Source organism: Engystomops pustulosus, chromosome 1, assembly GCF_040894005.1.
Source record: "Engystomops pustulosus chromosome 1, aEngPut4.maternal, whole genome shotgun sequence".
Taxonomy (NCBI): domain Eukaryota; kingdom Metazoa; phylum Chordata; class Amphibia; order Anura; family Leptodactylidae; genus Engystomops; species Engystomops pustulosus.
In genome coordinates, this window is record NC_092411.1 from 116,452,809 (window position 1) to 116,469,995 (window position 17,187).

The 17,187-nt window shown below is 40.2% G+C and overlaps 1 protein-coding gene across 1 annotated transcript in view; it reads left to right on the plus strand.

Annotated features, from left to right (window-relative positions):
- The first annotated feature begins 15,429 nt into the window (after positions 1–15,429).
- Positions 15,430–17,187, plus strand: part of ALDH1A1 (aldehyde dehydrogenase 1 family member A1) — a 32,893-nt gene continuing 31,135 nt past the window's right edge. The window contains exon 1 of the mRNA XM_072150956.1: positions 15,430–15,681. Coding sequence (XP_072007057.1) covers positions 15,445–15,681 — 237 coding nt within the window. The 5' untranslated portion in view covers positions 15,430–15,444. The remainder of the gene's footprint in view (positions 15,682–17,187) is intronic.

The window sequence follows — 17,187 nt, forward strand, 5'->3', positions numbered from 1 at the left end:
AGGTGTTATTGACCTGGAATTCTCCCAGATGTCCATAACAAGTACAGCCTATCCAAATCATAATCGTAATCGTAATGCCATAGATGTCCATAGTTAAATGTGTACAGAAATGACACAGGGAAAAAGTATTGAACACATGAAGAGAGGTGCAAAAAGCCATGGAAAGTCATAACACCAATGGAAATCTTTCAGTAATTAGAAGGCAATTCTGCCACTGCTGGTTCTGCTGAATAAGGTGTATCATTACCATTATGCCACAAAATAAATATCTAATGATTGATAAAACCAGTGAGTTGGCACAATACCTTGACAATCTTATTTTTATAAAACATAATGATGGTATTGGTTACAAAAGAAATTCTAAACTACTGAAGGTTCTAGTGAGCACTGTTCCGGACATTATCTGGGAGTGAAAAGAACATAATTTTACCATAAATTGGCAAAGCCAAGATTGCAGATAGAGATTTCAAAAAAATATATTATCAGATGAGGTCAAGAGCCAAGAAGAGATATACAGAAAGATCAACTTCTGCATTGCTTTGTGAGGGAGGTGGAGGGGAGCACAAGGAGGAACCAAGAGCTGAGCTAGAGTTGCGGCCGGCGCCTTGTACCTGCTCAGCGTGCCTGTTGGCATAGGCACCCCTATGGTGAGGCAACACCTAGAGCTGAAGAAGATCTCGTCCTTCTCACTCTTCCTGCAGTTTAGGATGTTGCTTCAAAACTATGCTGAGCGCGGAACATCATTGACATCTAGTGATTGTAAAAGAAGGCTTAAAGTCCTGTCTACCAACACTCGATGCTGGTGCAAGAGCCCTTGTGCCCACAGAGAGGGCTCCGAGTCTGGCTCAACAACATTTAGTCAAGCTTCTGAAATACTGGGAAAATATAGGCTGGTTATATGGAATGCCATTTGAATGCCATAATGGACACCTTATTTTACAAGCCAAAAGGCACAATTTAAAGTAAAGTTTGCATGTGGGGACATCATTGTGTGGGGCACACATCACTTGGAAGCTTCACAAAATTGAAAAGAGGATTAGTAAAGAAATGTTCAGAGACATTCTTGATAAAAATCTGCTGCCATCTAACAGGATGGTAAAAATGAAACAAGGTCTGACATTTCAGCGGGACAATAATCCCAAAAACACAGCCAAGAAAACTCTCCCTTGGAGAGAAAGCTCTGAGTTCATAGAACGAGCCCACAGAACCTCTAGGACTGAATACTATATGTGAGGAAGTTAAGACCAAAATCACATCAAAGCAATGCATGTAACTCATTTCTCTCTTAAGGAGGCATATTTACGCTGTCATCAACAGCAAAGGCCTTTCTGCAAATTATTAAAGGGAACCTGTCATCAGGAGCCCTTTTTATGGCTCCCCCATTTTGCACCCGTTGCAAAAGAGTTTTCATAGTAAAATTTAAGATTTTTCCCCCAAAAAAGCTAAATTAGATCAAAGTTTCTGTATGCAGAACTGTGTCCCTAGTCTCATGGGAGTGGCCAGTGAGAAACATTGGGAAACCACTCCATCATGCATCAATTTCAAATAAAAACATTTGTGTCTGCTCCACTCCTCACTGCCAACTCCCACTAGGGATGCAGCTCGCCATACAGAAAGGTAAACTTATCGGAAAAAGACAGTTTTACTTTAAAAATTCTGTACAATGTGTACACAATTCTGTATTGAGACATAGAGGAGCCTGGAAAAGGGCTCCTAATGACACCCTTTTAAATAGATTTCAGTTATCGTGGTAGCAGGAGGACAGCTATTTTGTAGGGGGTGCTGATTGATCTGTAGGAAATGCTGAGCCCCCATCAAACGCATATCAAGGACCTATCCATAATAATAGTTTTTTTATAGGTTTTTTTACAAATTTTAATGCTGTAATTCTGTCCATTAATAAACTGTGTTGCCAGAGTAGTGTTATTTTAGTAAGACATGTTTATGGTATAATTACTTGTTTCTAATGTATTTGATTTGTATTTTAGGCTTGTTGTTTATTACTGTAGATATAGTTGATGTATTTCTCTATGCTAGTGTGACACTGTTTATGTATCTTAGCAATGAGTAGCCATTGAAAAGACTCAACAGTTTCCAAAGTTGGCACATTACACAGTAAATACCTGGTGTAAACAAATTAATGGATGTGCTAACAATGAAGATGGTTCAGCTCATGTAAATAGCACTAGTTGCCCAAAGTAGAGCCATTTACTATGTAAACCATGAAAAAAGTGATAGCTTAGGAAAGGGTGAACCTAGCCTTCCTGCTGCCTGAAGCAAACTTCAGAAAGACGTCCCCCTTCCCGCGCCAAAAATCGCTGTGCAATTCAGGGCAAATCGGAAATATTCGGGAAACCCAACAAAAATGCGTCCGACGGACCCTTAGTAAATGTGCCCCATAGAGTGGGATACATTGTCAATCCTCTCACCGTATCATTACAACAGAGAAGAAAAATGCAGTGTGAAAACAGCCACAGCATTTAATAATCCATGCTGTGTACTGGAAAAGTGGAAATAAATTCCATTTGCAGTACAAAATAAAATGCAACTGTGCCAAATATTGAATACTAAAATGTATGTTTTAATTTTAAGCTTCATTTTTTAAAAATAAGATTATCCTATGAATGAATGCACGCATAGTTTTATGATTACACTTTGCCGTATTTTAAATGCTTTTTTTAAATGCTAAGCTGATCCTTCTAACATTTGCCACTACAATCTTAAAACTATGGATTGACAACTGATTCAAAAACTGCTCCGCTTAAGCAATGATTATTGTTAACTAGGATATTATGAATTACATGAATTACACTTTTTATACTCATGTAGAAGTTATATACAGTGCCTATTGTACAGAACACTTTACTTGTTTGCAATGCATTTGGATGCAGAGGCATATAAGTTAACAATATAAGTATTTGCACAGGTAATTTGATTGTTCTTTAATATAACAAGCAGTGTTATATGTAGAGTATCCAACTGCATGTGGCCCGGGACCTTCTCCCTGAATGTGGTGGGAGCAGCAGCCAATCACTGTTCAGCCAATCGTTTGAGTCCCCCATAGATGGCCTCCACTGGGCGCATGTGTCGCTCAGCAAGAGGCAGATGGATGGAAAGACATGGATCTGGCTATCAGATTCAGTGTAGCAGGAGTGAGTCTCCACAAAGATTTTACTAGTATACACTGTGGGCCCTGTATTTTCTGTGTATTGTTCCTCTTTTTATGTGGTTTTAGATTTGTTATCAAATAGACATATACTTTTATTTTTACAATGTATTTGTGAGGTGTCTTGGATTTCTTTGGCTGGGTATACAGTATTTAATGTATACTGGAGAAACATGAGGCAAAAACTATGCCTTTGTCTGCCAGTAAGTCTATGTATACGCTGAGCATATATGTGTATACATCAGGAGCTTTCCTGGTTTATATGCTAAGCGTCTACATAAAAGGATAAGAGAATCTAGCCTTAAAGGGAACCCGTCACCAGGGACCTCATTTTCACTAAAGACAGGTTGTAGAAGGCCATCACACCTGCATTACAAATATGCCTTTCTGCTTTCTCTAAGTATTTGCATTATGAAATAATTGACTTTGGTTTGGATGCATTTCAAAAAACAACACGTGACGTGTCTGTGCTGCTTAGTACTCAGCTATCAGCCCCCACCTTTGTGCTCTTGTACAGCTCCACCCTCCTGCTCCTCTACAGAGGTCAAAACCTGATGAGCTGACATCAGTGGTGGGGCGGGGGGCAGAGCTGTACAGGAACACAAAGGTGGGGGCTAAAAGCTTTAGGAGTGAGCAGCACACATCCAAACCAAAGCCAATTGTTTTGTAAGAGGATTCTGTCAGGTGGCAAGATAAGTTAAAACACACAATTATACTGTAATGCAAATGCTTAGAAAAGGCAGAAAGACATGTTTGCAATGCAGCTGTAATGGGCTCTTGCACTCTGTCTTTAGTGAAATTGCGGTCCCTGGTGACAGGTTACCTTTAAGTTACTAGGCTGCTAAACTGGTACTCGGGGCACTAAGAATATTGTAGTAATGACTAATAATATTTCCTTCATGCTGTTACATTAAGTTTCTTAATGATTTATATAACATGACAATAAGTTTTCATTCAAGACCATCTGTTTGCAAAAGACAACCTAGATGCCAAGTGAAATTCAATTAATAAGTAAAAAGAACAGCATATAAACTAACAGGTGGGGAGGGGATGAGGGGGTAAGGGTGAAGAAAGGGGAGTGAGAAAAACATGGAGAAAGTAGCTGCAAAGCAGTAAATAAATAATAAATATAGTGGTTTTCCCACGCAGCAAAGTTAGGCCCTATCCATGCTCGGCAATCTCCGTCAGCTTCATAGAGATTAATGGAGCAGAACAGTTATGCGCGGCAGTCTTCTTCATTAGTCTGAAGAGCAGCAAGGGGTCAGTTGGACCTCTCATTTTTGCGATCTGCTGGGGTCTCTGCACTGAGACCCCCACTGATCAGCAAGTTAGGTCCTATCCCGTGGATAAGGCCTAACTTTGCTTCATGGGAAAACCCCCTTCCAGTGCCGCGTGGGAGCGTAACGGCATGACGTAGTCACGCTGCACGTCTCCCTTCTCCCCTCCCCCTTACCTCGCGATGCGGGACCTCGGCATGATGCGTGGTGGAGCCCCGAGGGATAGCGCTGACCCGGACGATCGCTGAGGCGACGAGTCGGGCGCGCAGTCTGGAGCAGGCTGGTGAACTGCAACAGGGAGCGAGAGTGTCGGAGCAAGCCCCCGATTGGGGCCAGGAATAGAGGCAGAGCGTGTCGGTCAGCAACTGTTGCCGACGAAGACAAGGGTTCGGTGGAGCGCTGTCGCGGGCGGAGACATCCGGAGGCTCGGTGCGGGAGTGCCGGGGCTGGGGAGCCCTCAGCAGCGACGACGCAAGCCGGACCAGAGGCCGTCTTCTGTGATGCTCAGCTTATCTGCTCCACTAGCTGGCTGCCACATGCCTGGGAATAGTCTGCTCTGAAGGATGCTCTTCCGTTCCGGTTGGGTGAGATCACTGTAAGGCATGGTGGTGGTGGTATTCACTACCTGCCTATACTTTTTGTAAGCTTTATGCCATTTTTCTTGTGGAAGGCTCTTATGTATGGCTGGTCTATATTGACCTGAATTCCCGGTGGTGCGCAAAAGTTTTTCATCTATAAATAATGACTAATGATTAACTAACTTGCTCTGCTGAAGCATACTTGAATAACTTACTCCACTAAGGATCATTTTAAGTGCTTATTTGGAGACAAGGAGGCAAGGAATTTCTTTTCCATAATACTTGCTTATGCCCCCTTGTCTCGCCTTGGTTGCTTTTTGGTTAGCGGAGGTGTATGGCTTGTTACCCACATCTTTGCTTCCAGTGTATGCACGTATAATAAGGAGGACTAATTTGACTAACTATTTTTTATTTTTTCTGCCAAGACATTGTGCTTTCCATGTGCGACTAACATTGCTTCTTTACTAATACTGCTTGAATATGCGCAATAGAAAGGAAGAACCTGCGTTTAACCTATAAGATTTTTTTACCTAGCTTTTCTAACCATCTTAATTCCGCCGGAGCGACGGCACAGAACTATGGCTATATAGGTTCCATGAACAACATCCCTCGCTTACTAATATTTATTTAATGTCTGTTAATATTGTTTGGCTGTGTGCAATATTGATATTCAATGTTTAACTAATGTATTAGATCATTAAGTTTGTTTAGGCACTTTGACTCGGCTTGCACGGTGGGCAGGTTGCTTGATCAAACTTTGCGATTGTTTCCACCCTTTTATTTATTTATATCTGGCCGGTAGTGCGCAATAATGACGAATATGATATGAGTATTTGATGGGTCTATTCTATGCGGTCTGTTTAAACATTTTTTCAGATAGAGCTCTTAGGTGCAATACCGCTTCTTGGTTGATATTGCTGGGTTGGGTGCAATATTATTGTATAACATATGATTAATGTATAGGATTGTTTTTTTTTTTTCTCTCTCTCTGTTTACTTAAGCACTTTATCACGTTCTATAGGTACTGATCGTGTATTTTGAGGCATGGTACTGTAACATCCTATTTGTATTAGATAGGTTTGTAGTTCAGTAATTAAGTGTCTAGGCGGGGCCCTTAGAAGTATTTTGGAAATTGCCCTGCATATACCTTGTGGTTTAGAACTGTGGTCGTTGTTACATGCTTGATCTCTGCGTTTAAGGGGTACTAAGGAGTATCTTGCGGGCATTTGGGTTAAATAACCGCGAAAAATAAGAATACCACTATGCCCCCAAAGAATATATCACGTAAATCGACAGGAGCAGTGTCTCCGAAAGAAAAAGGGAACCCCGGTAAAGGGGAAAACATAGCGAAAATAGACAAACTATGGAAATCCCCGGCGGTTAAAACGCGCACAACCCAGAAAAATCAGGGAAGTGAGGAACAGAGACCGCAGGGCTCAAGATTCGCTGCACTAGAGGGAGAGGAGCAGGAGGGAGACGGAGAGGATCGTGAATCAGGAGGAGAGAATGAGATGCTCAAAGAAATCTTAGCGTCCATAAAAAAATGCAGTACTGCAATTAATGAACTGACAGACCAAGTGGGAGCTTTGAGAGGAGATATGTCCCTTTTAAGGGAAGATCTTAATAAAGTTAGAGAAAAACAGAAAAGGACAGATGAGAGGATACTAATAGTGGAAAAGGAGATGGTGACAATTAAGAAAAGAACAGGTGTTTTGGAAAGGGAAAATGACTCTCTTAAAAACAGACTGACAGATATGGAGGATCGGTCTAGAAGGGCTAATTTGCGGATAATAGGGGTTCCTGAGAAGGAAGAAGGGGAAAATATAGTCCAGTTCATCAAAAGTTGGCTGCTGGAAAAAATAGGCAGAGAGCAGCTTTCTCCTAATTTTGAAATAGAACGGGCACATAGGATTCCAACGGTTTTAAAAGCTCCCGGCAACACCCCACGTTCTATTATATGTAAAACCCTCCTGTCCAGGGATAGGGACACGATATTGAGGGTTGCTCGGGATCATAAAGAGCTGACGATTCAAGGAGCTAAGGTGGCTATCTATCCTGACTTCTCTAAAGAGACTTTACAGAAAAGGAAAAGTTTTATAGAAGTTAAAAGAAGATTGAGAGAAAAGGGTATTCTGTACTCCCTCCTGTTCCCAGTTAAACTTAAGGTTATTTTTCAAAATCATTCCTATTTCTTTGCTACCCCGGAAGAAGCCTCCGATTGGTTGGACTTGAAGGGGCTCTGAAAGAGAATACATGTTTGTTCTACTATAGAGGTTCGGTGTTGGGGGGGGGGGGAGGGGGGGAGGGGGGGAAGTGGCTCGAGTAGGAAGAGTGCTACTATGGTAGGACAGTGGGGATGGGGTGGGGAGGGGCTGGGGCTATGGGTGGGCACTGGAGGTAGCAAGGGAACCCCCCTTTGTTTGTTGTTTTTTTTTTTTTTTTTTTTTTTTTTTTCTCTTCTCTTCCGACGTCTTTGTGAGTGATGTCAGCCATAAGATTTATTGCCTGGAACATTAGAGGGATGAAGGATCGACTGAAACGTTGTATTATTTTTAATTATATCTGTAAACAATTGCCTGCAATAGTAATCCTCTTGGAAACGCATCTCGTGAAAGAGACGCTTGGCTTAATAGAGAGAAGATGGGTATGCCAGTCGTATAGCTCAGTTTTCTCGTCCTTCTCTAGGGGGGTTACGATCTTAATACATAGATCCATTGATTTCCAGGTTCTTGAGTATCAATGTGACGTTGACGGTAAATTTGTTTTTTTATATGGTATATTGGAAGGGATGAGATGTATAGTTGCAGGGATTTATATACCGCCGCCCTTCAAATACGAAGTATTTCTAAAGCTGATTAGGTTTTCAGAGAGAGTAGGGGAGTGCCCGCTGCTTGCAATGGGAGACTTCAACGCTGTGTTTTCGGAAGGGATGGATCGGATGAGGAGAGATCAACTAGTTTCCCGGGATTCGGGTGCTACCCCGTTTGCGAGGTTCTGCCAGGAAATAGGCTGGACAGATGTATGGAGATATATTGCGGGGGATCAAATGGCATATTCATGTTTTAACCGTTCGCACAACTCTCTTTCCAGGATTGATTTAGCATTGGGGAACGACTCGGTCTTGGGTCGGGTCAAAAAGATGAGATACGACAATCGTTCGATATCTGATCACTCCCCGATAGTTCTGGAACTGTCGGGGGTGGACGCAAGATCCTGCAGATTTTGGAAGATCAACCCCCATTGGCTGTCACTAATTTCAGATGAGGATAAGCTTAAGAGTCAATTGTGCCACTGTATTGCAGCAAATAGAGGGATAAATAATCATGGCTTACTATGGGATTCGACGAAAGCATTTTTGAGAGGCCTATTAGACTCGGAAGTGATATATTTACGAAGGCAGTTTGCAAAACAAGAAAATCAGTTAAAGGGAGAATTGCAAGAGCGGGAGAAGGCGTTTCAGGAGAATAAAACACAAAATAGTTTGGATAATATGTTACAGGCGCAAGAAAGGTATAATAAATTTGCTACTAATAAAGCCATTCAAAAACAATTCTTTATAAATCAGGCGATCCACTGTGAGAGTGGATTGTCCTCGAGAAGACTGGTTCAGAAAATAAAACAAAATCAGGAGTTAAACAGAATTAAAGCAATTAGGAATAGCGCGGGGGAGATTGTGCTTAGCCAAAGCGAGATTAAAAATGAATTTATGAGGTTTTTTCAGTCGGTCTATTCATCAGATTTAGAGGCCACGTCAGATAATATCAAAAAATATCTAGAAGGGATTAGTATTCCGACACTAGAAGAAGAAAAGAGCAATTTATTATCCCAACCTATTTCGGTTAAGGAACTCGAAGATACAGTAAGCTCCGCTAGACGCAATGCGGCTCCGGGGCTAGACGGGTTACCCCTGGAAATCTATGTGAGATTCGGTTCAATCTTAATTCCGCTGCTGGCCGAAGTTTGGGAGGATGCACAGGAGCGAGGTAAACTACCGGAGTCCTGGTATGAGGCAGGAATAGTGTTGATACATAAAAAGAATAAAGATCATTTAGAGAGGGAATCATATCGCCCGATATCACTCTTAAACGCGGACGCCAAACTATTAGCTAAAGTCCTAGCGAATAGATTAAAAACGGTGGTACCTGAAATTGTACATAAAGATCAATGTGGCTTCGTGGCAGGGCGTCACATTAGTACAAATATTAGAAGATTGTTTGCGAGTCTGCAGTTGGGCCTGGGGGGGTCCCGCTCCATCTTGTCGCTAGATGCATCTAAGGCGTTCGACAGGGTGGAGTGGGACTTCCTCTGGGAGGTGTTGAATAGATTTGGTTTGGGCAGAAAGTTTCTGCATTGGATTAGATTATTCTACGTGGCCCCGCGGGCATGTATCAGAGTAAATGGAGACTACTCCTCTTTCTTCTCTTTAACAAGAGGTACGAGACAGGGATGCCCCCTGTCCCCTTTATTATTCGCCCTTTTTATTGAGCCGCTTGCTATAAGGATCAGGGCAAGTGAGGAGATCATGGGGGCAGGATATGGCGGACAGAGGGATAAGATCATGTTGTATGCGGATGATATCCTTCTCTGTTTAGAAGATTCAGCAACGTCCGTTCCGAAAGCTCTAAAAGTGATCAATGAGTTCGGCAGATATTCAGGGTTTGAGATAAATGTACAGAAATCCATCCTGATGCCTCTAGATGAGGATTCCTTGAGCCAACTGGGAAAACTAGAGCTGAAGGTAGCGGATTCTATGGAATATTTGGGGTTAAAAATCAGTTCCAGGGTGAGCGAGTATTTGACACTGAATGTGGTCCCTCTGTTGACTAAAGTGAAGACAAAAGTAAATACATGGAGCTCTCTTCCGTTAAACCGAGCGGAGAGGGTGATGTTAATTAAATGTATTTTACTACCGCAAATTCTGTTTGTATTAAGTAATTGTCCTTGCTGGATTGATAAAAAATGGTTTACTCTGATGCGGGCAATCATAAATAAATTATTATGGGGGAGGAAAAGGGTTCGTATTAAACAAGAAGTACTAATGAGGGATAAAAGTAAGGGAGGGTTGTCTCTTCCATCTTTCTTCCACTATTTTCTTGCAGCTCAGATGCAATTTATAATTGAAAACAAAGGGGGGAGGTTGTTTCAAACCCTCTCCACTAAAATTAACCGAAGCTATAACTCTCTTTTTGCACTATTGGAGGCGGGACAACTAAAATGCGGGGAGATTGGGAAAACCCCATTGGCTAGACTCTTGGTGAATACATGGAGAGAGGTAAGGAGGTTGCTTGGAATTGAAGGGGGTCTGACTTTTACTCCCTTATGGGGGAATGTTAATCTCCCAGAGTTAGCTAAGATTGAGGATTACCTGTTCTGGGAAAAAAGAGGTATTACCTCTCTGGAGCACTTGGGTATGTTTGGGGAACTCCCTACTTTTAGTTCTTGGGTAGAAGCTGGAATTTTGAGGGATAAAGATCGATTTAGATATTATAAATTTTCACACGCACATAGTAAGGAAAAAAATAGGGTAAGGTTAAAAGTTGAGGGGGGTAACATTCTGATAGGTATGCTAGAATGGGGGGGCCGCCCAAAAAGTTTAGCAAAATTATATCACTTTTTTCGAAAATATATTGATAAAGATATGGGACACATTAGTCAATGTAAATGGATAAGACAGGTGGGGGAGATCACTACTGAACAGTGGGAAGAAATTTATAAAAATGTGGTTAGGAGCACGATTAATGTAAATCACAGATGTGTACAATTGAATATTTTATACAGAACGTATTTTTCACCGCTGTTAATGTGTAAGATAGGGATTAGGGAGAATTCCAAGTGTTTCAGATGTAATAAGGTTGATGCAGACATCCTTCATGTCTTATGGGAATGCCCTGAGATCGAAGAATTTTGGGGCAAGACCTTTAAGACACTCGAGATTCGGACTGGGTGTACCCTCCCTCGTACTGTAACCCTGGGTCTATTGGGTTTAATCCCAGAGGGGATAGGTATAAAGTCAAAACGAGAGTTAGTGTTGAAGTCCCTATTGCTGGCAAGGGTGGTACTGGTTAGGCACTGGAAAGAAGGAAAAGCTCCAGTGGTAAAGGAATGGGAAAACACAGTTGACAGCATTAGTGAATATGAATGCGCTTTTGAAAAACGTTTCAGAAATGGCAGTAGTCTGAAAGATATCTGGGAACATTGGAAGAGATAGAGTGTTTCCTTTTTTTTTTTTTTTTTTTTTTTTTCAGGGGGGGGCCCGAACACTTCCAGCGAGGGGGGGGGGGTATAGGGGAAAAAAGGGAATAAATAGGGATTCTAAGAAATGCATCGGTTAAGCTGTTAAGTTATGTTGCATAGAAACTATGATTAGCGCCTTGGGCGAGAAAGATAATGGTTACCGTGTTTAACGTGTCTAAATATGTAAGTTGATATGTATAGAACACTCTATTGCAGATGGATATGTAATTTTTATGTGAAAACCTAATAAAGCTTTTTGAAAATCAAAAAAAAACAAAAAAAACAAAAAAAAAAAAAAAAAAAAAAAAAAAAAAAAGAAAACCCCTTTAAGCTGAATAGATAGTACATCATTAGGAGTCAGTTTCCTTTCATGACCTAGGCAGCCCCACTTGGCATGTGGAACCCTTTGTCCAGGGTCTCTGCAATTTTAGACCTCTTTCACATGAACATATGCTACCAGTACCATATGTTTCCATACTTGTAGCATACAGCCACATTTATTTCAATGAGCAAAATGGTCGTCCATTTAAATAGCCATATTATCCAGCGCACTGTACTGTGAACGAGACTTAAAAAAAATATAGTGGATATCCTTCTTCAGTATTTCCTTTTGTATGCCCCATGTTCCTATGGGAACATTTAAAATATGTGTTGCATATGTGTTGTATAGGGTTGTGCACCATTTCCTGCCATATATACATGCAGTATCCAGGGGGACCAGAACCAGTAGGAGGAGCATTCTGTCAGCTGTCCTTGAAATATGAATTGAAAGTGACGTATGGAGGCTGCTTGAATTTACCTGGCCGCTCATGTGACTTGAGAGTTGCCTTATTATAGAGTAAAGATCAGTGAATCATCCAAGATTTGTAGAAGCTTTTTAGAATTATTCAAAATATTTGGTTCGGGTTTAAATCAAATACATCTGAATCAATGTCACTGCAATTGTCCTTAAAATCAATATATTACCCCCACTAGTCCTCTAAAACACTATTTTTTTTATTAAAAAATCTAATTTTATACATTTACCAGTCACTCACCCACTCACATACTGAATGATAGTATTTGCTTGGCACCATTTTGAATGATTCATTCAAAGCCAATCAGAAAAGATGTCAAGAGGTACATGAAAAAAGTCAAATCTTCGAAGCAACAAATAGAGTTAACTATTGCTCATTTAGTTAGTATTGTGGGTGGAGCCTTGCATTGACCCAATTGTCTGCAGTTAACTTGCTTTGGGCTCATTCACACGGCCGTTCATGGGGATGTACATGCGGCCGCAAATTTGCGGCCACATATACGTTACCATAGACGGCAATGGTTCTACGGTATAGAACCCTCCCAAATTGGGGTAGAGGCTGCATAATGGGGTTGTTTCACATTACTCCGTGATCATGGATGTGACGAGTGCCATGCCACGGATTGATCACTATGGTGTGGATTGAACTCTTTGCATTATATTGATATATGATGCATGGAGCTATTGTTTTCCCGATATGAAGGGTAGAAATGTTGGGGTAATAAGAACTCTGTGCATCATATATCAATATAATTCATAGAGTTCAATCCCCACCAGAGTGATCACGGATTAATGTGAAACAGACCTAAGTCTTTTCAATGCAATTGAAATTATTCAAACTAAAATAAAACCGTGTTTTGAAATTTTGTTTTTGGACACGGAAAGGAATCTTAGAAATTTATAGTTTGGTCATGTCTTTGGAATATGTGTGTTCTCTGCCCACAGCATGGACTCATCATCCTGTAATTGTAAGTGTGGGTTGCTGATTGTGTTTTTGTAAATGTTTGCAACCTGTTCACTCATATCTCTGCCTCATCTTCTGCATTGTTTCTCTGAACACACATAGTTTGGGCAAGAAAAATAGGAATACTTTCTATTGACATGATTTGCGGAAATGATTTGTAACTGGTATGTTAGTCATAGATTAAGAGAAAAGGTTTTTAGTGCAATTACATTAATTACTATAAATAATGCATGTCTCTACAGAGTATGGGCTATTTAGCTATTTATGTGCTGGCGTTTTTCATAAACATTTTACATTTTTTGTATTGTTAAATTATTTGGTTTGATTGCAAGTTTGTCATGCTGTTAGATTTCAACACAAGCAGCCGCCTACAGGCAATTTGTTACCCAGAGCCTTCCTTATGTGGTGTCCAGAACATGTCCATAAGAAGGTTTCAACTAGTCGATGGGGTTCATTCATCTTAGGCTTTTCTCAGTTTGTTTTTGCTTATATTTGTATATTCGCGCCAAAATATGTGACTTTTCCATTCCCCTGGCAAAGTTAAACACACAAGAATTTTTCAGTATTGCACCTGATATATCTTTAAAATCCAGATGTTGATGTAAAAAAATGGCACATTTTTGGCGCAAATCGTGTTCAAAAAGTCGCAAATAAACTCAAGTCCAGATGTTGTGTAGGAAAAACTTTAAAAGAGATTGCAGAAGAGTATACAACTTTCATTTGACTTGTGATTAAAAAATTGTAAAAACCCCACAGATTCAGCTGCCTAATATACCAACCTCTAAGGTAAATCAAGCAACCCGGGAAAACCAAAAAAAGACTCTCACTAAAGACAAATGACCCCCAATGTCTCCTAAATTCAATTAAAGATTTTATATTCCAGCACATTGGCAAGTTTAAGTGTATTTTTGGAAAGGATTTGCAGAGTTTACTTCAGAGTTTCTAAGCCAAGTGCTATGCTCCCTAGAAAAATGGCATACACTTACCATACATACAGTTTAAACAAAGTCAAATTTCAAACAGTTTGGTAATTTAATAAATAAACATATAATAACTAGAGATGAGCGAGCACTAAAATGCTCGGGTGCTCGTTATTCGGTACAAACTTTTCCCGATGCTCAAGTGCTCGTACCGAATAACGAGCCCCATTAAAGTCAATGGGAGACCCGAGCATTTTTTTAATAAAATAGAACATTAAAAGAACAGTGCATAATAAAATATTCCACATGTTTCCAGATTTTTTAATTGTTAGAATACATTGAAAAAACACTATTCTTCACTTTACAGGTGTTCGCGCGTGTCTCCCGCTAAGTTAGGAGATGTGCGCCGAACATCTGGATGTGAAGAATAGTGTTCTTTCAATGTGTTCTGCACTTAAATGCTCCTGTGTTCACTGTTTTAACTGTTTTTATTCTATTCTTCACTTTGCAGATGTTAGCGCGTGTCTTCCGATAATGTCGGAGATGTGCGCGCACATCAGCAATGTGAAGAATAGTGTTATTTGAATGTGTTCTGCACTTAATTGTTTATGTTTTCACTGTTTTTAATGTTTTTATTCTATTCTTCACATTGCTGATGTGCGCACACATCTCCGACATTATCGGAAGACATGCGCGAACATCTGCAATGTGAAGAATAGAATAAAAACAGTGAACACAGGAGCAGAACACATTGAAAGAACAATATTCTTCACATTCCAGATGTGCGTGCACATCTCCGAACTTAGCAGGAGACAAGCGCAAACACCTGGAAAGTGAAGAATAGTGTTTTTTCAATGTATTCTAACAATTAAAACATCTGGAAACATGTGGAATATTTTATTTTGCTATTTAAATACTTTTCTTCACTTTATTTTATTAATTTAATGCTCGATTTCGAGCAGCCGAGATACTCGTCCGAGTAACGAGCCGGTCCGAGTATGCTAATACTCGACCGAGCAGTATACTCGGACGAGTATACTCGCTCATCTCTAATAATAACTTAGATTGTTTATATATGCAGCAGAAAAATATTTGTTGTATTTTTTCCATTCTGTATGGATACAGTGATTTACCCACCATATAATACATGTAAGCTTCTCCTTCTACCCTAACCTTTTTTTCATGAATTTGGTAATATGTAAGCAAATTTGCTATAATGTAGAAAGGTAAATTGCAGAGGTAAAGTTAGGTAGCGATGGATAGATAAATAAATAGATTATAAATCAATAAAATATGTAACGATTCATAGTTCATGGGTATACAGTCATGAAGATGGAAATTAGTTAGACTCAAGTAAGATGGATAGATAGGCAGACATTAAGGAGACAGATAGGTAGGTAGATAGTTGGGCAGCAGCTATAAAGACAGGATAGAAAAGTGATATGTCATCCAGAGTAGAAGCATATTAGGGGTGGTGCTACTTGTAGGAGTCTTCTTTCCTGACTATGAATGGGTTTGTCCAATCCCAGCTTTGTATGCAAATACTTGTGTGACCAATGTGAACTTAAAGGAGAAAAAGAAAGCCAAGTCCGCAGTCAGGATAAGACCCTGAGCCTGACTAATACTGTACTTTATTCCACCTGTGTTGCAGTAAATAAGCTTAACATGTCATCTGAAAACAAGGGAAAACCTGCCCAGTTCACTATGCCTACTCCTCTCAGCAACTTGGAAATCAAATACACCAAGGTAAGAAACCATAAGCTACTTGTTTATATCCATGGCTCTTTATAAATGTTTAATAACATATTAGAAGTTTAGAAAACAAATATTATTATATTCTGTATGGAGCAGTAGATTCCTCTAGGGATTGCAGTTCAGCAATGCAGGGGTTAATAAATGTAGTGCTGGGGCGGTTGTGTAAGTGACCTTTTTAAACATAAGCAAACTAGGAATAACACTTTTCCAAACATTCACAGGCTTACAAACAACCTCCAGGTTCATACAGGGACACATACACGTGTGTGCAGGCCAATGTGCTATAAAAAACTAGACTATATCACTGTTAGAGCACTCAGATGTAGCAGAGCTCAGTTTGTCATTAGCATATGCATGCAATTCGTTACCTGTTCTTCTATAGGTAATGCAGGACATTAAATAGCAGTTAAGCTCTCTTCTATCAGTACACACTAAAGCAAATAAAGGATATAAGAAATGTCTCTGTTATTGCTCCAAAAAGTCTTTTTACTATTTTACCCTGCAGAATATGTTACTGCACATTGACTATTTCCCTTGTGTACTTTAGACACTGTCAGATAGTAGAGGAATGCAGGTCTGGGAACGTCTGACCTGTTTAGTGAAATAAGTATCTTGCAGAATGCGGACTGAACTATTAAAGGGCTAAGTACAGTATGAAGTATGAAGGTAACCAAGTGCATGTGTAGTATGCTGTACACACAGCTTGCAAATTCCCTAGCTCAACTCCATAAATGTGGAAATGTGGGGTTCAAAAGGGTCGTTCGGGATCTTTAAAAAATGTATATAGGGCTGGGGGGTGACTATAACACAATAAACACTTTGGCCCACAGTTATTATAGTGTTTGCACCAGTTTACTGTCTGACTTTGCACTAGAAAGACTGCCTGTACATGTATTTATAAAGTATCTGCACCAGTTTTGTGTCATGGATGCACAAGACAGGAAAAATGTGCACCCAGAGTGGTGTGTTAGTGCTTAGTAGGACCTTGAGTCACATTTATTACTGATGTGCGCCACAATTCTGCAGCATGAACTAAGTGCATCAGAAAATAAAATACTGCATTCTTCAGGGGCAGTGCAGGGGGCGCCACATTCATGAAGAACGTGCACTAACATATGTTTTTGATAAATGTGGGCACCCATCACTGCCGGTCTCTGTTTGTATATAGGTGCTCCTGTCCCAACTACTACCACAATGAAACTAGTGCACTGTACACTGTACACTGCCACTGTAAAAGAAATCAGAGGTCGTCAGTGATGAGTGGCACTGTGGTAGAAATGGAGTGCAGGAGTAGATGAGTATAAAGTGTTTATTGTTTTATAGCCCCACACCCAAAAAGCCATATGTACATTTAAAAAAAAAAGATCCTATTCGGCTCTTTTAACAATAGCTCGAACAATGTGAATGCTTAGTGAGACAGTTTAGAAGAGTCGTAGTACATTGCAAATATTTACCTAAATTATTGTGTATTATGTCAATATCGTCTGTTCACTTCTT